We start from the raw sequence: 25,454 nt of genomic DNA, 5'->3' as shown, positions 1-25,454 counted from the left end.
CGTTGCGTGGGTGTGGCCAATTTAATAAGCCTTTATCATCTATATTAATCATATAATTATAATAATCATAATGGCCTAGGATATTCAATTTCCATTTCTTTAAACCTGACCAAAAGGATTGGCAATGCTTGATTCGCCCATCAGCTCACTAATCTACGATTACAGTAATGAGGCCGTCAGCGTGTTAGGCTTCAGCTTCATTACTAATCTACAATTACAGTAATGGGGCCATCTCTGAAAAAAGTGCCACGGGCTGGTTTATTAAATTAATTAATCTCTCTATTCGGAGGATTAGTGGATTATGCATACTATTTAAACTCTTGGGCTGGTAATGGGCTATTCAGTCCATTTACTCTTTATGCAGTACAGATGTAACACGAGCTTCCACTGTAGGCCCATAACAGTACAGTCTTCATTTTCATTTTCTTTTTGCTTTGCAACCTGTAAATGATAGAATTTTCATCTCAACAGGTAACGGAGACTAAAAACTACATTGCAAAGTTTTAGGGTGTTTTTTTTCAAATTAATTATATTTTATGATCTTATATTAATATCAAAAATAAATTTAAAAAATAAAATAAATTATTTTAATATATTTATTAAAAAAAACTTTCTCGGTATAAATGATTTAAAACCTGTATTTCTAATCAATATCATTAATTAACAGGAGCAGTTTCACCCTCGCGCATGTTAATATGTAACCACATGCTTTGCTTATTCAATGTGTCGCCTGCAATGTGTGTTCTTTTTTATCTTCCTCTTTTCGGGCCTTCAATACTTTGACACCCTTATGGGCAGTCCATTACGTGCTTCAACCCTAGGAAATTTCACAATCTCTATTCCCTCGGATTCCTCCCATCTGAAACCAGAAAAAAAAAATGATCTCATTAACAATAACAACAACAACAATAATAAAGAAGGTAAGAGAGAAATGAAGGAATTTATCGGTCGAGAGTTGAGCAATAGAATTAAACTGGTAAAACGAGGTAAGCAACCTGTATTGTGTGACGAAGTAGTGAAGGAATGTTGCGATTTTAACCATGCCCAGTTCCTTTCCAGGACATAGCCTGGTTCCTCCTCCAAAAACAAAGCAGTAGTTGTGATTCTCCAAGCCATTATCCTGCCATTGCATTTGACTGAAATTCTCATTGAATTTGCACGGAGCGTCACATAGGGGAGAAAAGAACTAGAAAATACTTCTTACCATCCATCTCCATGGATTGAAGGCTGAAGGCTCTGGATAGAGGATTGGATCGAAGTTGATCTCTCTCAAGGAAACATACAATCTCCATCCTTTTGGAACAAGGAACCCTGAAGATTTCCATGTACTAACATTACTTTACGGATATACAAGAGCGCGTATTAATGCTGGTGGGAAACAAGGATTCATCAATCAAACGAATACCGTTCAGTTCGATATCCTGATTTGTCTTCCTCAGTAGACCATTAACAACTGCAGCCAGCCTCGAGGTTTCAAAAATCACCTGCACCGAAGGAGACCGTAAAAAGCTCAGAAACAAATTTTGTGCATTTAAATTCCAAGTAGCAGGGCGGTGGTGTTGATTATATTCAAATTGCTTACAGCGCGAGTAAACCTCATGCCCTTGTAGTCATCCCAGTCAATTGGATCCTCTGGCTTTCGTCTTGCTCGAATGGCTAAATGTTCTTCCTGGTTGAATAAATCAAATCAAAGAATTCTCATGACCAAGTACGATGATGACATAATTTTGAAGCCTGATCAATGTTAAAATATCGGGCTCACTCTTAGTTCTTGGAGAGCTTTAGGGTTATCATGGACATACTTAAGGGCCATCATTATAGTAGTTGAGACAGTTTCATAACCCGAGTACAACATTGTTATAATTTGATCGATCATCTCATCATCGGTCAAATGGTATTTTTGATTTTCACAGCTCATGATTTGGCCAAGAATATCACTGTGGACTCCTGAAGAAGCTCTTCTCTCTTTAATGACTTGTCTCAACATTTTGACAACCCTTGTTCTTCCCTGTAAAAGACAACAGTTCCAACATGTAAAAGTTAATTCTGCTGTAACCTGGGGAAAAAAATCGGTGACAGGATGAGATTAAGTCTTCAATAATGAACCTGCATTCCATAATGATATGCAGTGCCTGGAATGTTGATGGCCAGTGAAATTGTCCCTGCTGCTAGCTTATCAAACTCTGATTTGAAATTATCATAAATCACACTCGATTGACTATCAACGATCAGCTTGAAGGCAATGACGAATGCGAACTGAAAAAAGAATCAATACACCTCGATATACTTATCAAAATCAGAAATAAAAAGGGAGTGTCATGCAATACTGACAAATAATATTTTATAAAAAAATCGCCTGAACTTCAGCTATTGACCAGATCTCAATGTAAGAGAGTTGGTTTTGCCATCATCAATTGAAGATTGAAATTCTTACATTACAGTGGAGAGTAACATATATACCAAAACATTAAAGCTTGTATACACAAACCTCAACGGTTCTGTCCTGGAGATCAATTGTTTTGCCTTCCCAGTTGGCAAGAAAGGATCTAACAGACTCATCGATGTTCAGCAAAAGATGGTCTTTGATCATGGTAGGGTTAACAAGGGAAAGTAGCGACCCTCTTAGGTATTTATGAGCAGAACCAGTCACAACACCAACGTTGTGTTTTCCTAGAATATCCTGCGAGGACTGAGGATAGCCAGGAACTAACCCTCTGGTTTCATTAAGAAGGATATATCTATTGAGCTCTGGATCCGTGCAAATAACGGTAGGGAAGCCCAAAACATGTGACCTAAATAAATTTCCGTACCTGTCGAGACAAAAGAGTGTCAGCCAAATAAAATCCCTCCATAATTAAATAATAAATCCCAACATTTAATAAAACTTAAATGTTGCAAGAACGAAACTCTTAGCAGATGACCTTTTTTTTTTCCAGAAAGAGATTTGCAACCTCATATTCAGCAGAATATATCACAAGAATAGTTCATATATATATATAAAACAAGTTTTATTAGACAAAATCTGCCGAACGTGTGATGAATGATGACTAATCAAATTTCAAAATTAAATTTTGTTAAGCTCCAAAACACTCTAGAGAAATTACTATGGCGACAGTTTCTGCATGGAATAACGTTTTACAGGGGTTTCCATTCAGGGCAAAAAATGGAACCTTAAGAGGCCGAGATTGTTTTCCATAAAATATTAAAATGTTTTAGATGTAAAATATTTTTTAATAATAGTTATAAGGTGGTGGTGGTAATAAAAATAGCCATGATGGTAAACGATGTAATAATAAGATGATTGTGATAGTGATGAAAAAATAAATGATGAGATGATGGTGATAATTACAAATAAAAAAAATAAAAAGTAATAATGAGATGAAGATGATAATGAAAATAATTAGATGATTATTCATAAAATATTTTACTTAACTTTATTCATGAGTTGAAAATGTTTTTAAACAAATAAACTAAATTTAAAAATTAATTATAAATATTTTATATTAATCAGTTTTTTTATAAAATGTTTTACTCGAAACAAACACATGAAATTTTTTTTTTTGAAAAACACATTTGGAAACATACATAAGAAAATCTAAAAACATTAATTTCCCTTAAAATATTTTATGCAAAACTAACAAAATTAATCTAACGGTCAGATTCCCTTACTCATCATCATCCAATTTTTTGAAAATGAAGACATAAAAAAAAGAAGAAAACTTTAAATTATTAAATAGCAAAATAATTGAAGTAAATCCGTGAAGGTACTCTGCTTGCTACAGGCTACTTCTAAAGTGATAGAATTACTATAAAACACTTTGGTTTTAGTTGCAATGAAATTTTTGCGTGTGGATCATCAAAAGGAAGACAACTTGATGATTGAACTCTCTGACGTCTAATATCCCAACAAGAAATTTTGGACCAGGAAAATCACACCTTGCTCTCTGTTTTTTCATGAAATCAGGTCCATGTTTTAGAAATTCTGCGGTCTCACCAAAGAGTGGCCACCCCATTGTCCCTGGTGGCAACCCTTTCCTTGCATACCATATCTCATTCCATTTCAAGGCAAAGACAAAGCAGACAAATAATCCTACAAACAACCAAGAAGCCAGAGCCAATAGCACTGCCATTGATGCTCCCAGGAAAGTCTCAAACACAATCTAGAGAATGCTGCAAGCTGTATGGCTAGCTCGGATGTTTCGCTAGAGGTGCAATGTGAGGTCTCCCTGGACAAGTATTACAAGACGACACAGAAGAAAAGAGAGCCGACGATATATGTATCGGCCAGGCCATGCACCTACGCAAATAATGTTGCTATTGCTCTTATAATGGCAACAAAACCATGCAATTCAGTGCTCCTCCCTTTCGCACCAAGACTAAACAGCAACAATCGGTCTCTAGGAAATGTATTGGGTTGGCTAGTTAATGCTTTCAGTGCATGGAGGTATTGACAGGATTTGGTTTACCAGAATTAGAAAGAAAGAAGGAAAAAAATCCAGCTCATTTGGCCATACATAACTTTTGTCCTTGTAATGGCAACAAAATCACACAGTTCAGTGCTCCTCCCTTTCGCACCAAAAATAAACAACGCCAATCTGTCTCTTCTCTATACAGGGCTAATTAATGCTTGCAGTGCATGGAGATATTGAGACTTGAGAGGATTTAGTTACTGTTGATGATGGGGCATAATTAATAATAATAGGACAAAAAAAAAAAAAAACATTACAGCCGTTTGGGCAACCCAAACATCTGGATTTTTTCCAGCTAATTGAGGAATGCCAGCCCAAATGGTTGGAATTCAGCCCAAATGACTAGAATTTTCATCCCGGCATGGTCTGTTCAATTCTATCCTGACATATTTTTTTATTCATTTTTTTTTTTAGTTTTGAATCACTTACACAAACTTAAAAATAATATACTAACAGATAACAAACTAAAAAAATAGAACTACAGTTGAATAGAGTTCTCACACGAAATCTTAATTTATAATTTTATTAATTAATATTATTTTTCAAATGGTTTATTTATAATTCTTTAAATAAATCCAAAAACTAACCTAAAAAAATTAAGAAATTTGAAAATAAAAGCAATATAAGTCCTTGAAGAACTAGAAAAATAAAATTATTAACAATAATATTTACTTTTCTAAACTAAATAAAAAAAATAAAATAACTAAGAAAAGTAATTTAAAAAAAAAACCTTCTTCATTAGTCTCCCCAAGTTTGATGTATTAGTTGACCAAGTCAAAAACTAGCTAAGTGACATGTTTATGGTTTAAAATAAAAATAAAAATCTTTAACAATAAATTATTTTCTTTAAAAATAAACAAAAAAAACGAAAAATCTTTTCTTTTCCAGTTCTTTAATATATTTTTTATTTTAATTTTTCTCTTCAAAAGTCAAAAACCATCTCAAGGGTTATCCAGTATATACTATAGAAGACAAAGGATGAAAATGAATTTTTTTGTTGTCGGAAATTTTATTTATTCAAAACAGAAGACAGTTCCATCAGATGGCTAAAGTTTTGTAGGCCCAATAAGAAAAAATCATTAAACTTCCAAGTTATTTAAGGTTTCATATTAGATAAGGAGGTTATCTTGGGTCCTCAAGGCCCATTGGTCCATCATAGGAGTAAAAACAAAATTGGAGTCTTTGAAGCCCGAAATTGAAAATGGACCTAGGGTTCCGGCACATTGAGATTTGAAGAGATGGCCACATCTCCCCCGTCCCTTTCTCCACGTAAGTTAGCTTGGCTTGTGGTCGTTGCTAGGGTTGGTCGGTGATAAAATTGTGGGGCGCACTCAGCAGTGACACGATCAATCATTACTTTTTTTTTTGGTAAGTAACGATCAATCATTACAAAGAGCTTATAAATTTGGAAACGTGTTTATACCGGTGTTTTTTAAAATTTTTATTTTTTTATTTTAAATTATTTTAATATTTTGAATTATTTTAAAAAATAAAAATATTATTTTAATATATTTAAAAAAAATTTAGACTAAATACATTCATGTAAGCCGTGTTTTAAAAGTATATTTTTTAACAAATTATTATTTTTTATTTAAAAATAAAATTTTTAGATATTTTTGGGTTATTTTGATATATTAAAAATAAAAATAAATTTTAAAAAACAAAAAAAATATTATTTTATCCGTTACTTAAACGACCACCCGCTAATAACAGAAGATTTCAACCAAGAAGTTTGATGTTGAAAAGACCTTCTGGAAAACAGAGAAAAAACCTTTCCAAGAAAGAGTGGGCGAGAGAGAGAGTTTGACTAATAATAATAAGAGTAGAAACAGAAACAGGATGCCGACCCTGACGAAGCTGTACACGATGCAAGAGGCAGCCCAACACAACACTCCTCAAGATTGCTGGGTCGTTATTGATGGCAAGGTAGGTAGTAGCCTTGGCATCCCCCCCTCCTCTTCTCTTTTCTCAAGTGATGTAAATCTGTTTTTACTATGCTTACACAAACTTTACTGGATTTGGTACCTCTATTGTTTTGTGATACGATTTCAATCTTAAGGGTTCAGTATTTAGATGAGCATTATATTAAGTTCATTAGAAAATTTAGGTCTTTGTTATTTTGTTCTAGAGTTTGGAGTGTTTCCATGAGGTTCAGAGTGTTTGGACGCACATGCCCTTTGTAACTATTGTTCCGTATGGGAAACGGATCTTGTATAGTAAATCCGTAATTTGCTACATTCAACTTTTTAACTAGCATCTATACTGAGATTTGCACCATTGGATTGATTGTTTTTCTTTTTCCCTTTGTTACATTTACTGTATTTGCAAAAAAAGAAAAAGAAGTCAAATCCCATTACTCGCTTGAATGTCCCATTTCATACTTCTCCTTTTGGAACCGTGTGGTGAAGAATTGAAGAAAACTAAAAGAAAAATGCTTTCTACACGTGTGGATGATTTTCAAATAGCTGTTGAATTTGTAGAGACTGCAAATGGTTGGCAGGGCTTTGTCTTCGCTTCTGTTTAAAATGTTTGCTCTGTAATCTGATTTAAACTGATTGAAACTTTCGCCCTTGACTTGAACTAAAAGTTAACATGTTTTCTTGATAAAAATTGGATTGCAAACATCTGTCGCTAGCATGCTTTGGAACATTAGTCTGGGTGGCCCAATTTAGTTGCAGTATGCAGTTGGAAAATGAGTAGACTAGAAATGCTTTGTGTGCTCTAACGAACCACCCTGTACCGAGTACCACCGCTTAAACAACAACAGATAAAAAGCACTTGTATTTGTTGTAAATTTGTCACACCTTGCCTCCTGGATGTAAGCCCACTGACCAAGCATCTTTTACATTTTACTGTCTGAATTTTTGTTGTCTATGAGAACTTACTATCGATATCCTGTAACTTCATGACCCATTTGATGTAGGTTGCAGAAGCTGAGCTTTCTTTAGACTTTACCAGCTGAGTTATATAACCAGCAATGCTATGTCTCTGTTTGTGCTGATAAAGGCTCCTTGGGTGATTTGAATTTTTTGGTCTGGTTGCTTTAATAGGCTCTCTAGAACGATTAGATGCTCTCATTTGGGCTAATTCATCTTTGACAGGTGCTTGGCATCTGTTATCTTCCTTAGTTCCTTACATCTTATAATAAACTTGTATGAAGTATACATGGTCCCTGTTAAATTCTTTGTTATCGCATGCCAAATTTGATGTTTCTATGTGTGATTGCTATAGTGATCAGCAGTTTGCACCATGGAAGGTTTACCTTGGTCCCAATAGACTACAATTATTTTCTCTCATACGTGAATCTTCTTATTGTTCTCGTCTGCTCTTTTTTATTGCTGAGATTGCTCATGGGTGGGTTGGGCCTGTCTTGACTTTGGGTTTGAGCCAATGAGGAAATTTTAGTTTGAAGTTACATGCAGATATCTTGTTGGGCAGTCATGCTGTCACATAGTTATGTGGAATTTGATGGTGTCAGGATAATGATAATGGCAACAAACATCAAGTTAGTGGTTTAGATTTATTTTTTTTTACAGGAACAGTTGTGATATGACCAAATGATGCTTTGCGTTAGTTGGGAGTAAATGCTTTCTTGGATACCATTGATGACACCAGCTTGTATATATTTTTCTCTCTGCTGCTAGCCTTTTGTGCCTATATCATGAGTGTTCACTTTACCAACTAATTCGGGGCATGTAAAAGATGCTCCATATTTGGTGATTTACCATCATGATTTAAATGTTTCACCTGTGTTGCTGGCATGCAATGGAGTTGTGTACATGCAGAGTAGCCATTGATGTTTCTATTGCAAAGATTGTTTCTATTGCATAGATGTTATTTATTTTTGAATCACTACCTATTTTGCCTTTCTTTTGAATCACATATCAATTTGATTGTGTCCTCGAATTGACATTCTATTTTGTTATATACCGAAACAAGAAATGTTATCATTATGTCTTACTTCTTAAAGACACGAAGTCATGGTCTTAATGTCTTTACTGAAGTCATTCATACCAAAAGTAGACATGAATTCCTGACTTTCTCATCTTCCATAATGTTTTCCTAAAATGTATTTTTTATACTAGGTTTATGATGTCGGTTCATACTTGGATGAGCACCCTGGTGGAGATGATGTTATCCTTGCTACAACTGGTATTTACTTGCATTTTCATCGTATGAAGTTGAAATTGCATTGTGAAAAATATCAAGAAGTATGTAATGACGTAGCATTATTGATATTAATTATTAGTCTAACACTGTGCAATGTTATTGAAGGCAAAGATGCAACGGATGAATTTGAAGATGCAGGGCACAGCAAAAGCGCCAGAGAGCTATTAGAAACCTTTTTCATTGGTGAGCTTGACCTGTCTGCCACAGTTATCCCAGAACTTGAAATCTCCTCCAAGAAACAAGCAGATTATGCCCAGAAGCTCAAGGATTTGACAAAGCAATACTGGGCAGTTTCTGTAGCCATTGCTGGTGTCTCAGTGGTTGGCTTCTTGTACTTACGCAAGAAGTAGAGGAGCTCATCCTTTTTTATCCTCTCTGCAGGGAACACATTTTTTTTTTATCAAATTTTGAATAATTAGGGGAATGATGATTGAGAATAGCCCATTGTTATTTATAAAAAAATTGAAAGACTGGGAAGACTACACCGGGTCTTAGATTGAAGCATGATTGGGGAGTGCCATACGCCTAATATTATTGAAAGAAAGGGGGGTAAATGACGTAGTTTTTGCTGTTCTTTCTTTTATTGGCACCTTGCTTCGTTTCTTTTTAATTATTGTTTACATTTAAACAGGTTAATTACATAATGCATGATTACTTGTTGCGCACTGCGCAGGCTTGGTTGCCTATCAAGGTCCAAGGCTACTAGGAGCTCGGAGAGAAGTTGAAGGCCTTGATGCAAGGAGGATGATTTTGTGTATAGTGCATCCTTAGTTGCTCTACAAAAGAGATGAGCATCAATATATTTTTTGGTTTGATGATGGGGTAATTAGACCTTTAATTTCCCCCCTCTTGGAAGGATGAACTGTTTCGTACTTAAGATGTATCATATTTGTACATCTTTTTTCACATTCATGCTGGGACTCGTTTTGTCCAGTCACTATGATATAGTTCCCACGGTTGCTCTAGATACAGCTTCAACAGGATGTTGCGGAAGTAAAGTCGAATACAATTCGAACTTGTATAGGAATCAGAGTCACCCTTTTTCAAAAGAGAAGGGGAACCACTGAGGCTTGCGTCAAGCAGCATAACCAGCTTAAGATCATGAACCGTAGTTTCCAACGTAACCTCCAGTTTTGGAGTGTAGGAAGAGTGTCTCAAGCTGGATAAAGCTGCTTGAGCTCTTGCCAAAGGCACATGTTCACAACTTATCAGACAACATATTCTGTTCCTGCAACTCAGAATTGTGTATCAGCAAGCCGAGGAATATTCTAAAGAGACAAGCTTATATTGGTTCCAATATACTTTATTGGCGGCAGAAATCTCAACTCTTCTCAAACTTCTGCCATAATAATATAACTCGAAGTGCTTCCACTTGTGATTTGATCGAAATTCCTATTAGCCCCTTAAGTACTCGGTCTTCGAGCCCGTTTGTTAACGAGGTTGCATCTGTGTTTTGTTTAAAACGCAGATGCAACTCGTTTGGTAAACAAAAAAACATATATTACTGTGTATGGGCCCCATGTTTTTTCGCGTCCGAGACGCAGGAAAAGAAGAAGCAGCAAATTGCTGCTTTTGTGACACTGTCCATGCTAAATTTAATTAGCATGAACAGTGTAACAGCACACTGTTTAGTGAACAGTGCAAGAGAATTGCACTGTTCACTTGAAAAATACCGAACAGTGCAATTCTCTTGCACTGTTCAAGAGTGAATTGCATTGTTCACGTGAACAGTGCAATTCACTTGCACTGTTCACGCACCTTTTTTTTTTTTTACATTTACATTTAAAAAAGAAATTATTTTTAGAGTAAATTAAATTCATTCGCACTACGTGAACAATATTTTTTTTCCTGAAAAACTAGTATATAGTGAATTAAATTCACTCGCACTATAATATCAAATTTATACCTGGTAATATTTTATTTAATTTTATTACACACTCAAAATATTATGAAAACTGTAGTTCTTATCGGATAAATTTTGTACGTAATGGAATTATAAATAATTTAATGGAATAATAAAAAATATTTTATATAAAGTATTGTTTATTTCATGATGTAATAAGAGTAATTAATTCTACAATATTTAAATTTAAAACCATCAATATTAATATATATTTTTTAAAATTATTTTATAACCTTAATTTCAAAATCATTCGTAACCAAACACATTAAACTACTTTTTATTCAACCTCAATTTCAACCACAGTTTTAACCAAACATCTATTTTTTCAAACTAACCACAACTAAAAGTACTTTTTTTAAAACAATTTTTTTCAAACCATAACCACAACAGCTACCGCAATACCAAACACACTCTTAAGAAGCAGCAGCAGAAGATAGCAGCAAATGCAGGAATTTTGATTGATTGATAGAAACGAGACGAAACGAAACAATATGGCGGCACAGCAGCAAGTACAGAAGAACACCCTATACGTAGGAGGATTAGCTGAGGAAGCAAACGAATCAATACTCCACGCCGCTTTCATTCCTTTTGGTGACATTAAAGATGTCAAACCCCCTTTAAATCAAGCTAAACAGAAACACCTCTCTTTTGGCTTCGTTACTCTCCTCGAAAGAGAGGACGCTGTTGCTGCCATGGGCAATATGGACGGCGCTGAGCTCTATGGTCGTGCCCTCACTGTTAATTACGCCTTGCCCGAGAAGATTAAGGGTGGTGAACAGGGTTGGGCTGCCCAACCAAGCAAGTATTTCTCTTTGATTCTTTCTTTTTTGTTGGTTTTGAACCCTAGTTTTTTAACTTGTGTTAAATTATTGTTTTCAAGAGCAATTGCCATGCCCCCCCCCTCCCCCCCTTCGAGGTTTAGGGTTTATGGGGCTATTGGAAATTTTGTATTTTTAAGTTGATGGAAGAGCGAATACACGTTAGGTTTGTTAACGAAAAGCGATGTTCTTTGTACATGTGAAGGGATGCAATGTGTGGTGATTTTGATTGAGTTAGCCTGAATCTGTTGACAATGGTGGGTTGGGCTGCTTGTTAATTCCAGTGTAATTGCATGTTCTAGGACGTTGCTACATTATGTTGGCGCTGGCTTCAGTTTTTAGGCGTTCGATTTGAGGTAGGAAAGGAAAAACAATGCATCACCAAAGAAAAAAGAAATTTGGACTCTCAAAATAATTATTATACCGGTGGAAAGAATAGCCTTTTGATGTGAAAATAATGAACACGCCATTGCTTCCCTTTGGGATGAACACTTGCAATTAGTTGTTTGAAACTTGGAGGGTTTGCAGTCATTCTCATGATGACATTTTATAATTTTAAACGTTTTTTTTTCTGAACTATGAAGTTCCAAATTTGATCTTATGTCCGTGGGATTGAAATTGTTCCTGGGCTGATGCGGACACATGGTTTGAGGGGCAGCAGCAAGAGGAGGAAATGCAGCGTATGCAGGCAGAGAACAGGGCTGCAATGCAACCTGCAGAGAACTTGCACTTGAAGAAAATGGCTGAAGCGAAGGTTTTGAAACAGAATAATAGCCTGTTTATCGGCTGTTGGTTTTTAAAATGGTTTTTTCTAAAAAATATATATTAAAATAATATTTTTTTATTTTTTAAAATTTAATTTTAATATTAACACATCAAAATAATATAAAAATACAAAAAAATAATTTGAAAATAATAAAACAAAAATTAATTTTTTAAAAAACGTTTTTAAAACACAAAAATAAATAGTTTTTTTAATATATTAATATTAATATTATAAAAATATTATTTTAATATATTTTTAAATAAAAAATATATAAAAAGAAGAGGTTTGTTTGTGAAACAAAGAATCTCGCTGTCATGAAACGGTTTTTCGTACTCCCTCGCTTGGATACATGGAAGCAACTTCTCACAAACTCTCTTTTTAGAGCTTGCGGGTGCCAATGGATTTGACACTCTCATAGATGAGCATTTGCCTTTCGTGCCGCTGCTTTAATCATTCCGTTTTCCACTTGTTAACATCTATGGTGATGTGATTTGATAATTATTTGCTGAATTTTTTCCTTTTTGCCTTGGGTAAAAATATGTTCTTTTTTTTAAAAAAATAACTGTGTGTGGGTTAAGGTATCCTGATCTTTTATAAATAAAAAAAATAGCTAGCGTATGTATGAAAATGAAAGGCACTCGTGCCCTTTTGAGGAAGCTTGCGGTGTTTTCCAGTGACTATTGATTGCCTTTAAGGTGATGTTTGAATTCTTGCGCCACCCTTTATATAATGGGTCAATACATATTATTTTTTGTTTTACGGTGGAACTCTAATGATAATTTTTCTTTTTCATCTCTTTTCTTTTTTTTTATCTCAAAAGATATGTTGGTCTTATAAAATTTTAAAGTAGTATTTCTTTTCTAAATTATATCGAATTTGATTTATTTATTTTTTAATTTTGTCATTGACATTTTATTTTTTATGTTTTTTTATTAAATATGATCTTTATTATTTTGATTTCTATTAATTTTGCTTTTGATCTTCTTTTATTGGGTTTTATTTTTCAATTTAATCTCTAATCATTTTATTTATATTTTATTTTGTTATATTTTTCATCATTTTTATCATTGCAATTTATTTTATTTTAAGTTCTCTTCTTGATTAATTGTTTTTTTTTTGTTAATTTCATTCATCATTATTTAATTTTTATATTATATTTGGTGCTTATTTTTTTATCGCTTTTAAAACCCAACCCGATATTCAACCCCTATCATGTACTGAACCATAGGTTGGGTCGAATGACCAGGGTTAGTAGGGTCAATTAGATTTTTTTATTGTACATGGAGTAAAAATGATATTATTTTGATGAAAAAAATAATTACAAAAAATAAATTAATTGGTTCTGACATAATTTTTTCTTAGCTAATCGCTTGATTTTTTTATTCAACTAAAAAGTAAAACTGGTAAATAAGATATAAATCTTGTAATTAAAATGAGATATCAAAGTTGGAGCATAATACGATAACATCGTGGTAGAAGAGACAATAACAAAGCTTGTTTAAACAATGTCTTTGAAGTTAACAGAGCATTCAAGGATATCGTCTCATAAGCCTCCTATCCCTTGAGATCTTGCATAATATTTGTAGATCCGAGCTCAGATCTGTTAAGTTTCAACAATTTTATTTATTTTTTTACTTTTTATGCAAGTTTATCATGTGTGGACTTGTATATTAGCATGATGTTTTGAGTTATATTATATCGGTATACCACCCAAGTTACGTATAGTTTGATGATATGTTATATATATCATTTCCTGTTTAAATAAATTTCGAGCAGCAGCATCCATTGTTACTTATCGAGAAAAAAAGTACCGTCCCTTTCTTGAAAGAGACGAGAGATGCTCTCACCATTATTTAAGTTCATGGTTATTGAGAGTAGTAAGTGAAGAAGCTAATCATGATTTCCATGGAAAGTGATGTCACGTTTAAGGCAGGATTCGGTTTCTGTTCAATCTTCTCCTTTTTCTTTTTCCTGCTTACTTTCCCTTCAACGGCTTAATCATCAAGTCCAACAGGAATGTACAAGCAAATGGTACGATGTCAGTTGGTTGTTTTTTTCAGTTAAGAAACTCAAAGTTTATGCATGCCTGGTTGAACCTGCTGATTCCAGTACATTGCTCCACAACCAAATTATTCTGAAGAACTAGAACAATACCCGACGGAAACAGGGAAAAAAGAGCAACAATAATATCAGATAGCATAGAATCTGATGCTGCATTTGAGCATTTCAGTTCCGTAGATTTAAGCCCCGAGGGTGCCAGAGAATTTCGGTGTGAACGGTAAACCTTTTGACTTGCTGTCAATGCTCGCTTGCATGCAACCTGTAGGGACTAAATGCCAGAGTCAAATTATATCTGAGAAAAAAAGAAAAAAAAGAGAGAGAGAGAGAGCAAGGGAAGTCCTACAGAATGTCATGGAACTTGTAATCTCTCTGTAAAGCAAAAGACAGAATCTCTTTTAACATCCCGTTGGGCTGGCTCTCCCGTGAACTATTATCCCACCTTCATAATCCATCCTAGAAGAAACAGAACCAGGAAAAGTTTTTGCACCGAGGCCCCAACTTTATTCTTCATACAAAAAGGATATCACACTTCTCCAACTCCTCTGAACAAGAGGGGATAAAATGGAGAATCTAACCCAAAGCAAACGAGAGAAAAGGGAAAAGAAGAGGGGGAACGCGGGGGGCTGCTAATAGAAAGAAAAGGATCCACGGGTGTTGAGTCCGTCCACTACATACAAACATACACATCGGCAGTAACAGCTTGACTCTACTCAGAAAATTGAGAACCGTCAAGTTTTGAGGCAGCTGGCATGTCCATAAACCACACCAGCTTCCCTTTTGTTGGCTGTACCAACCGTGCAGGCAATGACAGGTAGTCCGGTCCTACATCATCAATTGCCAAGTGTACAGCCTCTGCTTTGCTCTCACCTGTCACAACCACGGCCACATTGGATGCTGAGTTGATGACAGGCAAAGTGAATGTGATCCTCTCCGGTGGGGGTTTGGGGGAGTCGGTAATAAAAGTTACCCACTCCGATTTCTCGTCAAGCATTGGGTGGTTAGGGAATAGCGAAGCAACATGACCATCAGGACCCATTCCAAGAAGGATGAGGTCAAACTTGGGGCAGTCACTATTATCAGACACATTAATTGTCCGTGTTTTCACTAACTGTCGAATATGAAACTCATAGTCATCAGCAGCCTCCTCTGCTGACACTGAATCATTGATAGAATTCACATGACTGGGTACCACGGGCACCTGCTAGCATAGCATACATACAATGATAAGAACGTAGGTGACTGTCAAAGCATAATCACACAATATAGAGACAAACATCAACTTTCTGATCTCATTTTTATTTAATGCTCATATTCATGCAACTCTTATTTCAGATTAGTACTAGTAGGGTAATTTTCACAACCACCCTTCGCAACAAGGAATGTGAAGCCCGAAAAAGCCTGCAGTGTTCGCAAAGAGAACACCTTGAATAAGGCCTTTGTTCTAAAATTTTCAATATTTCTGCCATGTCAACTACATTGAACAGAATCTGTTGGATACAAGATGAAAGAAGCTGCTTAAGATGGTGGATTGAGATAGACAGAAAGAAGAGTGGCTGAGGTGGAAATGGAAGATGATTGTCGAAGATCTACTCTGGAATATGGGTCTCCATAGTACAAAAGGAAAAAATGATCGATTTTAAAAAGCCAGTCCAAAGTAGGTGGCATTTTCAGCTGTATTGAGTTGTGCAGAGCAGAAGTGTATAAAAATAGTCCATTTATAACAAAAGAGAAGAGAAGATCATGAATGAATGAGCAGATGAACAACAAATACACAGAAACTGCCTTTGACAGAGGTTAGTGCTATGTAGAAACTCAAAATTATCCCGTTATTTAAGGTGTTTGTAGTAGAAATGGACAAAAGCATCAGAAATATAGAAGCCCAATTCCTAAGACATCTTTTTTAGCTGCAAAATTCATTGAACTGCAAAAATGTTGATATTGGATGATAGCAGTGGTTTGCCAGAGGGTTTGAAAAGAAGACAGACATTGTAGAAGAATTAAAATAGACTCGAAAATGAAAATGCAAGCAACAACACAAAATGGAAACATGAAGCTCATAGTACTCTTTATTCAATGCAATATCACAACACCAGAAGTCTACAGTCAGCTAATCACTAGATGAGGTGGTTTCATGAGAGACTTGGCATCAATTATAAATGCAAATTATCCACCCAAAACAGGAAAACCTAAGCATTGCATGGAATCAAGACAAGATTTGGGAGGTGGATTTATACTAACAATGGCGTCACGTTAAAACCAATGCATTTGCCGATTTAACACGAAAACAGAAGAATTGGTACTTGATTATTTGGTGAACAAAGCAAAGAAATCAAGATGCAGCAAATGCTTGACCAAGGCAGCCACTTTAAAATACTTCAGTTCAATTTCCTTCCGTCTTTTTGGAAACTGATTACAGCATTCTTGTAGAAAAAGGAAAGTTATATATGTATATATAAGAAACTAACAACGGCACAAACCTTGGACAAAAGACCATCCTTCGCAAGCTTATAATTGCTATCAGCATGAGTTTTCCCCACCACACGTTCATCCGCCCAAAATATGTACCATTTAGCCCAGTCTACAGTCTTGTGATAAGGAGCTTCACAAAGTTTCCTGTTGTCCACCAGAAATTTAAACAAACACACAAACATCATAAAACCAAAAAATGAGGAAACATGAAATGAAATTGCATAAATACCCCATCAAGCCAATGAGAGAACCACCAGATATGGCAATGGCAAAGACACCCCTCTCCTTCACCGACGCCTCTGATAATTCAGCAATATATTCTGCCAAATCAGTGCCAAGCTCATCCAAATTCTCATGAATCCTCAACTCTCCTCTATCTTTATGAACCCTAGAATGAGCCATCCTACACAACAAGTTTAACAACTCAATCATTAACATATTTAACAAATGAACACCAGGAAACAAATTTATGTTCAAAGGAGCAACAAAACATAAACAACTTAATGGCAACAATTAAAGAAAAAACAGAGAGAGAACCATAACGTCAAATATCCACCAAGTGTGGCAGTTTGTTGGCAAATCATCCAATACAAAACTCATGAAACAGCAAAATTCTCTCATATAAACAGCAAGCAAGAAAAATCACTTGATACATTCAGTCCAAATTGACAAATATAAAATGGAAATCCAACTATAAATGGCATGATCATTATAATTCAAATATCAGTGCCAGAAAAATAGAAGGAAGATACATTAAACAGAGAGATTTCTCAAAAATTAACCAAACCCAGATCAGAAAAACCATTACAAAATTATATCATGCCCCATTACACCAATAAACCAAAGCAACACAAACACGCATACGGATTTCTCAAAATAAATGAAAAGAAAAGGAAAAGGAAAGGAAAAAGAAAAAGACTTTCGCAATAATACATGGAAACAAGTGCTTACAAGGAAGAAGGAGAAAGAGAGAAAGAAAAGAAAATGGAAGATGGTGATGATGAAGGGTATTTATCGACACAAACACGAGATTATTAATATGCATGTCAGCCTCTATTCTCTCTCTGAGTATACATATATATATAATAATAAAAGGAAGAGCTGTAGACGCACAAGAAGAAGAAGTTGTAGCAGAAGTAGAGAAGAACTAGAAGAGAACAAATATTACCTTGTAGGTTTCCACGTGTATCCAATGATCGTGACAAAACACACGCACACAACGTAAACGGATAAATTTAGACAGAAAAAACAAAAGAAATTCTGTCTGCTACAACTTCTTCCTCCTCCTCTTCTGCGTCTACTATTCTTCTTTATATATTTTACGTAAATGAGAGAATCTCTCAAATGCTTGATCCTCTCCTGTCTACTTCCATTCCATTACATCTAATCTACCCCCAAAATGTTTTTTTTTCTTAATAACAAGATTATTAATTACCAATGATACATGTAATATAAAAACCACTGAGTTTTGTTGTTGACACGTACTGATTGGTATTGATTGGTCTATCTTGTTTTTTCTGGAAATAATAAATAAATGGATAAATCAAGAGTAGCTCACAGAGTTTGTGACAGAAAGAGAGTCTCATGACACCAAAAACCTGTCCTGATCATTTCATGACAAATGTACCTATAGAGACTTTCGTCTTCTTTCACTGATAGCTAAAACTTACCCCTTTCTTTTTTTCTTCTTTCACCAAGGGATTTTCTTCCTTTCTCTTTTTCTCCTTACTTCTTTCTTCAGTCTCTTTGATCTTTATCATGTACAAGCAATCACTTTTCCTTCCCAGTTCTATGGTAGTTTTTTTCTCTTTAGAAAATCCTCTCTTTCCTTTTTATTTTTTTTTGGGTTTCTTTTCGCTTCTCCCCCAAAAACCAGCTAATTTTTTAAGTTTTCAAATGTATTTGTGCGTCTGTCTCACACTTGACCTCTCTCAAATTCTTGAACCTTGATCCCCATGTATTCCTCCACCAGCTAGGAGCGTGTAATGTATAATCTTGCACATTGAATCATGATGCACGTACAGTGCTTTTATGCTAGCTATCGATTTACAATGGGCGGCCAGAATGATTTCCAGAATTTAAAATTTTGCACACATTTACAAGCTATGTATATATATACATATAATATAGTTTTAGTGGGTAGCATGATTATATTATATATTTTATATTACTATAGTAATTTGCAGTCTCCTAAGCAATGTATTTATAATTTTTTTTTATCGCAGTTGAAAGTGTTTTAACTATGCCATCATAATCTTTTGTAGCAATTATTTATTTGGCATAAACAAACTTTATGTCATCTTTCATGGTGTTTGTATTAAAGATATATCATGTCAGCCATCATTTTCTTTAGTTTCTCCAACTTCCTCCACCACCATAGAATAAAAGAGAGAGAAGAAATTAATGATGAACATATCAAGAGAAGTTTGGAATCTCATGCTATCAATATCAAGCAATAGTTGCAGAACGGAGAGAAAGGGAAGGGGTCTTGGAAGTAAAAGTTCTTTTCATAAAAAAAGCACCAACAAATCAAAACCCCACATGATGACAAATCAAGAATTGGTTAATATAAGGAGCCCAGTTTCAGGAATCTATCGCATTATCAAAAGGGACTACATCCTGATGGAGTCATAACATTGTTTACCCCTTTGAGGCAGTAGCAGAGGAACCATGAAATGATGTCTTGTTGCCAGATATCTTACCCTTTCGATTACAACCTTGACCAATAAAATAAACACCTCCGACCATGCCCTGTCAACTGGCTACCTTCTTCGAGGAGAACTTCTCATCTTTAGCACTTGTTTTTTCACAGGAGAAAGAAAATGGCAAGAAGGAAAATACAAATTTATTAAACCTTTTTTTATACAATTCAAAGATAATGATGATAATAAAAAATGAAAAAAAAAAAAACTATTCTAGCTGTGGTGATTGGGGGGGGGGGGGGGGTGATTATCCTCATATTATAATGCGAACACTAGTTCACATTTTTATTTTTGAATCTTCTTCTCCCCTGGTCTTGGCTAGAATATAAATTTGTAATTCCCTCTTACTAACAAGCACTTCAAATTTTATAATGAAGTTCTTGGCAAAGAACATTTTGAATTCACTCAAGGGAAAAGTTAGGAGGTTCCATGTTATTGTTCATCATGGTTGCGAAGAGAGGAAGCCATGGGCTGATTGGTTGGAAAATTTGAGTTTAGAGATTAGAATTCAATGAGGTGTCATGACCCCATTAATAAGCAAAGGAACCATTGTTTTTATATTCTTTTAAAACCAATCTAGAATTTGCTTCTGAAGACAAATCTAGTCAAGTTTGGAGCGAGATTTCGTGCCTCCCAACTTCCCAACGTGTATATGATATGCGCCTGGTAACTGCTAAATCCTATTCCCTTTATTCCAAAAAATAGTTTTTGTTTCTTAATTAGATACCTTAAAATATGTATGTTTTATCAAAAGATTTGAGTATAAATTTTTACTACTATATCTTTTTTAAAAAAACAATTAAGTTCATATATTTTTCTGCTCAAAGAACAATGTGTGGGAGTTGATATAATATCCAATATAAGATTTCTGGGATCTTTTTCCCCGACTTGGGCCGTTTGCCATCCCTGACCAACCATTCTCATTATCCAAAGCACCTTACAGTAAGAGAAATGTTTTTTTTTTAATTTTTAATCAATCTATCTATTCTACTGGGATAGAGAGATATCTCAATTTAATCCGATTATTATTACATTTTACCTTAACGTAATTATTTGCATAGAAATGCATAATAATACATATAAAAATGGTAACAGATGCCTTTCATCAAGAAGTAACGGCAGGCTTAGCTGATGTAGAAAAGAAGACCATACTGTCTTTTCAAGCATGAGAGGAATGGAGATTTTGGGCGAGTAATGGAAATAATAAAAACTTTAGCAGTGAAAGTAACTTCTGATCCACAATTGTCAATCATTAATTCCATGGTGGTTTGGTGGCATGTTTAGTGGTCTCATACAATTATGACTGTGATTAAAAAACAGGAAATTATCATCTTGCTCAACAGAAGAAACACTATGTGTAATTGTTTCTGGCGATAATTCTCTGTTCCATTTCCCGTCAGCTCCTTCTCGAGTTATTATTGATAATTCTCTGTTCCATTTCAAACAAAACCATACTTTGAAATGCTATTTTCTTAAAAGATATCCAGCACCAGCAGTAACAATTCAAACCGGTTTCACAGTTATCCGCTCATCATTTTCAACAAAAAGTTTGAATTCAAAGCGTCGTTGCTGTTTCTAGAACTAAATGATTTTATCGTCAAAAGCGTTGATTGAAAAACTTGTTCTCTTATTAATGGAAGCCAACAAGGATTGGTCAAGGGACAATTTACGGCTGAAAACAACATTAAACGTAAAAATGAGTATCAGTACTCACCATTGATGAGCACTTCCGATGCGTCCATTAGGAATAATTAAAGTTAAAGCAAGACAAGCATATTGGGATCTAACTTCAGCTAAATTCTATACTTTCAACTGCTAAAGTAAGTTTTCAAAATCAAACACGATGCCTTTGACATAAACTAATCCACTCAGCCATCATCACTAAAGTTAGAACGAACGTAGTGTAGAGAAGTTTACGCTAATTTCTTCCTGTACAAAGTAGAGATTCTTTCTTCAAGTTGTTTCCATTCCGTATACTCCAAATTTATACATACTCACCCGCCGTATTCTTACCTACCCCTAGCTAGTTTTATGGCATTGTACATGGAAATACAGTATATAATTGCTCCAAAGTGTGGTTGGTATACAATGGTCAATTAAATTAGGTGAAGCGAGAAAAGAAAATGGAGGATAAATTAAAGATTGCCAAATTAATGGATCTTGAAAAGTACTCTCTTCTTAAAGTCCAATCTAGCTAGCGAGGAGCTTGTCTTGGAAATAGATTGATTAGTCTAAAGCACTAATTAAATGATTTATTTATTAATTAGTGATTAATTAATTAGATGTTTCTGAAAATGATGACGGCTCCACGATTCATAAAAAATTATATATAATTCGCGTTGCTCTTGAAGGCTTCGACTATATATATATATATATATATATATATGTTGCCGTGTCTGTTGTCACACTAATTAAGCATATTAGCTTGCCCACAATTATCTTAATCTGAGTTATTGATCCTTGTCAGCTCCAGCTTATTAACTACAAGGAGAACCACCTCACCAAAACCCAATCAAAACAACATTCTACTATACATGCTCACGTGTGAGTGACATACATACTATCTTTATATATATCCATGTGTCATTTATTCGTTGATGTTTTTTTTTGTAATAAATCATAAAATAAAAAATAAAATAAAAACGAAGAACATGCTTAGTTACGAATGGAAGAAACACGTGAAAGTGCCTAAAAATATATATACGAGATTGGGAAGATTTTTTTGTTCTGGATTGAACTCGGGTTTTGGGTGTTTTTTTGAAGTCATTAATAGATTTTTCAAGATACTTATGGTATTTTCTAGTTATTTTAGGTAAAAAATACATTGAAAATAGATATTTAGATTAAAAAAAAAAGCCTTCAACTCTAATTTTTCAACCCCCATAAATACTGAAATCAAGACAAAATCAGATAATACTTGGGGATAGTCAACATGGTACCTGCCCCATCATGTTAACCATTCGGCATATACCTCATGAAGTTATTACATATATTACATAAGATTTTCAAGAAATATAAAGTATCTGTCAAGAACACTAATCAATTTTCGTCCCAATATTTCTTAATTAGTTGAACTAATTAAGTGATTAAGCGTTGGATCAGTATTTGTCAATATCGAGCTCCATTGACCGTTTCTGTTTTGAGGAAAGGGAAGGAAGCTCTCCCGTAATAATAGAACAGCAATGGCTAAATAGCAATTCGTAATTTATAAACTACTATTAATTAATTTACTATTAGCTGTCAAGAGTGATTTATGTGTTGCTATAATATTTGCTCTTTAATCGCTGCAGATTTTATTTTATTTTTATTTTAACAATACACTGATATGGAGAAAGTAATGTAGCAATGAATATTACTACTTTCCCCACATGTTTTGCTAAAAAAAAACATTTTTTTCTTTAATTTTTTTTATTAATTTTATGTTTTAATATAAGGTTTTTTTATTGTGTTATCTCACTTTCATGATACAAATACTAGGTTAACCTAGTTGGCTAGGGTTTTTTTATTTAATTTTATTCTTTAATATTGAGTTAATTGGGGATTAAACTTCATGATTTGTTTTGTTTGTTTTTTATTAGATTACTCTAGTCTCATGACCTGTAAATAGTGCTTAACGGGTCAACCCGAGTTCATTAGAGTTATTTTTTGTGTTTTTTTATTGAGATTTTTTAATTTTATCATTTAATATTGAATTTGGTTAATAATTATTGAGCTTAATAATCTATTTTGATTTGTTTTCTATGAGGATATATTGGTCTCATGACTAGAGTTATGGATTTGACAAGTTAATCTAGGTTAAATCATGTTGTATTTTTTTTAGTTTCTTTCAATAAGGTTTTTTCGGTCTCATGACATGGGCATAAGTTTGGCGGATTGACTTGGGTTATTTTTATATTATTTTTATAATTGATTTCTTTGTTTAGTCTCATCCTTCAATATTAGACTGATTGAGAATTGAACATCGTAATTTGTTTTGATTTTTTTCTATGAGGTTATCTCAGTCTTATGATTTATGTCACGAGTTTGGCATGTTAACTCATGTCGTTTTTTTAGTTACTTTTTTTAATTGATTTTTTTTAGAAAAAATTCATCATTCAACATTGAGTTAATTGGAAATTATGTTTTATAATTTGTTTTGAATTTTTTTATGAGGTTATCATAGTTTTATAACCTAAATTATAAATTTAACATATTAACCGAATTAAGTAAATCTAATATGTTATTATTTTAATACTTGCTTGTTTTATAAGAACATGAATCTCATATTTGTTATATATAGTCAGACTTCTCTCTTTGCAGAGATCCCGGACTTAAAATTTGAGCTTTGAAGAATATTTTAGAATCCAAAGAGGATACAAATACAGTAACGTTAATTAAGCACGGAAAGCCTTTGCTGTGCCAAAAAAATACAAATATTTGTTCTTTATTTAATAAATATATTTCTGTGCAGTAAGTTTTGGCTTTCTAGCTTCGATGTTTTTTTTTTTTTTAATTTCCTGGTTTTATCTTTAATTATTTTCTTTATTTTAGGATCCATGCATGTCAATAGTTTGCCTAGAAATCATGTTATTTAATATATTTTTTTTATTTAACTTGTGGTTTGTGATTTTGGGTGACTATCTAATAATTCGATATAATAATACTTTTTAATTATATGAATTTAGAGCAATGATAAAAAAAAAAAAAAAACTCTTCTTGACTTAAAAAAAAATTGTTAATTATTGTGTCTGCGGGTGGGTGGGTGATTGACGAGAGTGTGGGGCGGGGCGGGCCTTGGAGGTTGTGAACTTAAATGGATTAGGCCTTCCGACTAGGCCCAGTTTATTGAGGACCCAGAGGACAGGAAAAGATAGGCTGAACAGACCGCTATCTATCATTTAGGCTGTCCCAGATGGTAGGCCTGCAACTTTATATATATATATATATAAAAGTATAAAAGTATAAAAAAATTCAGTCACTCATTTTTTTTTATTAAAATAATGTTATTTTAATTTTTTTAAAAAAAATTGATCCAAACGACCCGGTCAAAACCCGAACCGAGTCTAAAGATAACGATAAATCTTTCATCAGCCAATTAAGTTGGGTAATATAAAATTATAAATAACCTAATATTTTGTTTTGTCCATCTATGCAAAGAGAAATGCCCATTTCTAACATGATATATGACATGAAAAAGTCCACTTGATTATAAAAATATGTTTGGAAACGCGGTGCAAATCACGTTCTTAAAAAATTTAATTTTTTTTTATTAAAATTTAATATGATTTATATGTTTTGAATTATTTTGATATACTGATATTAAAAATAATTTTTAAAAAATAAAAAAAATCATTAGCATGCATTTTAATACAAAGTTATTTAAAAAACAATCACTTTCACATGGCCAATTGCCAATCACCCTCTACGTGGTCCAAAAGGACCCAGATGCCAGATGGAGCTATTGAAAGAAATCGAGTCGTCACTGAGTTGCGGAAATGTTTGACTCAAAACTCGCTGGGCAGATCTGCGCACTTTCCAGATGCGTGGAGAATTGCAAGCTTTTAGATGTGAAAAATAGAATACACACGAGGTATCTTAACAGGAGTGCTCCTTGAATGGTGAAATTTAAATAAAAAGATTGGGCCTGTGACTAAAGTTAGGGTCAATTACCTTGGTGAAAAAGACTTTGAGAATGAGCCTGACATTCCAAATTTGTATTGAATAAAAAAATATTATATTGTCTTATTATTAAAAAATTGATTACAAAAAAATCAATTGTCTTATTATTTTCTGATATTAGTTTCGCACGGAAAATAAAATAAAATTATATTTTGCGAAACTCAATTACAAGGGAAAAGAAAACTTCAGAATTGGTGAATGCATGAAAAAGAAATATATATATCGACCACACCTCATAATTATGCAATGTAAGAAAACAGGTAAGGTCGAATTCTTACAAAGATACACCATGATAGCCCATAGGAAAAATATTTTTAATTTTTTAATTTTTTTTTGATATAGTATATTAAAACAATTCAAAATTAAAAAAAAAATTCAAAAAAATAGTTACACCACAATGTGAAAGAGAGACTTAATCATCAAACTTTTGAGCAGAAA

At 33.8% G+C, this 25,454-nt stretch overlaps 4 protein-coding genes across 10 annotated transcripts; 2 read left to right on the top strand and 2 right to left on the bottom strand.

Annotated features, from left to right (window-relative positions):
- Positions 1-564: 564 nt before the first annotated feature.
- Positions 565-4,130, bottom strand: LOC133696644 (cytochrome P450 85A1-like). The gene is made up of 9 exons (XM_062118888.1): positions 3,937-4,130; positions 2,489-2,810; positions 2,107-2,256; positions 1,763-2,008; positions 1,583-1,669; positions 1,406-1,484; positions 1,205-1,311; positions 996-1,120; positions 565-859 (listed from the first exon to the last, which is right to left on the bottom strand). Exons 1-9 carry the CDS (start codon positions 4,128-4,130, stop codon positions 772-774), a joined length of 1,398 nt encoding a protein of 465 aa, XP_061974872.1. The 3' UTR covers positions 565-771.
- Positions 4,131-6,178: 2,048 nt separating this feature from the next.
- LOC133696007 (cytochrome b5) lies at positions 6,179-9,604 on the top strand. 4 transcript variants are annotated; one of them, XR_009842587.1, is made up of 4 exons: positions 6,179-6,395; positions 8,555-8,621; positions 8,745-9,188; positions 9,313-9,604. XR_009842587.1 is itself a non-coding variant. In XM_062118005.1 (4 exons), the coding sequence occupies exons 1-4, from the start codon at positions 6,309-6,311 to the stop codon at positions 9,408-9,410; spliced, it is 330 nt and encodes a 109-aa protein (XP_061973989.1). In that variant the 5' UTR covers positions 6,179-6,308; the 3' UTR covers positions 9,411-9,604. The 4 variants fall into 4 exon arrangements, 2 of the variants coding, with proteins under 2 accessions (XP_061973989.1, XP_061973988.1); XR_009842588.1 differs by having other exon boundaries at positions 9,271-9,604; XM_062118005.1 differs by having other exon boundaries at positions 8,745-8,822.
- A 1,366-nt stretch (positions 9,605-10,970) lies between these two features.
- LOC133696643 (uncharacterized) lies at positions 10,971-17,694 on the top strand. The gene is made up of 3 exons (XM_062118886.1): positions 10,971-11,340; positions 11,984-12,114; positions 17,611-17,694. Exons 1-3 carry the CDS (start codon positions 11,034-11,036, stop codon positions 17,692-17,694), a joined length of 522 nt encoding a protein of 173 aa, XP_061974870.1. The 5' UTR covers positions 10,971-11,033.
- On the bottom strand, positions 14,295-18,599 carry LOC133696489 (probable 6-phosphogluconolactonase 1). 4 transcript variants are annotated; one of them, XM_062118686.1, is made up of 4 exons: positions 18,327-18,599; positions 16,886-17,059; positions 16,665-16,800; positions 14,295-15,388 (listed from the first exon to the last, which is right to left on the bottom strand). In XM_062118686.1, exons 2-4 carry the CDS (start codon positions 17,056-17,058, stop codon positions 14,894-14,896), a joined length of 804 nt encoding a protein of 267 aa, XP_061974670.1. In that variant the 5' UTR covers position 17,059; positions 18,327-18,599; the 3' UTR covers positions 14,295-14,893. The 4 variants fall into 4 exon arrangements, with proteins under 4 accessions (XP_061974670.1, XP_061974669.1, XP_061974671.1 ...); XM_062118685.1 differs by lacking the exon at positions 18,327-18,599 and adding an exon at positions 17,825-18,204; XM_062118687.1 differs by lacking the exon at positions 18,327-18,599 and adding an exon at positions 17,825-17,997 and having other exon boundaries at positions 14,295-15,385.
- Positions 18,600-25,454: the final 6,855 nt, after the last annotated feature.

The sequence above is a fragment of the Populus nigra genome, chromosome 6 (genome assembly GCF_951802175.1).
Source record: "Populus nigra chromosome 6, ddPopNigr1.1, whole genome shotgun sequence".
In the NCBI taxonomy this organism is placed as follows: domain Eukaryota; kingdom Viridiplantae; phylum Streptophyta; class Magnoliopsida; order Malpighiales; family Salicaceae; genus Populus; species Populus nigra.
This window is presented reverse-complemented; position numbering and strand designations above follow the sequence as displayed.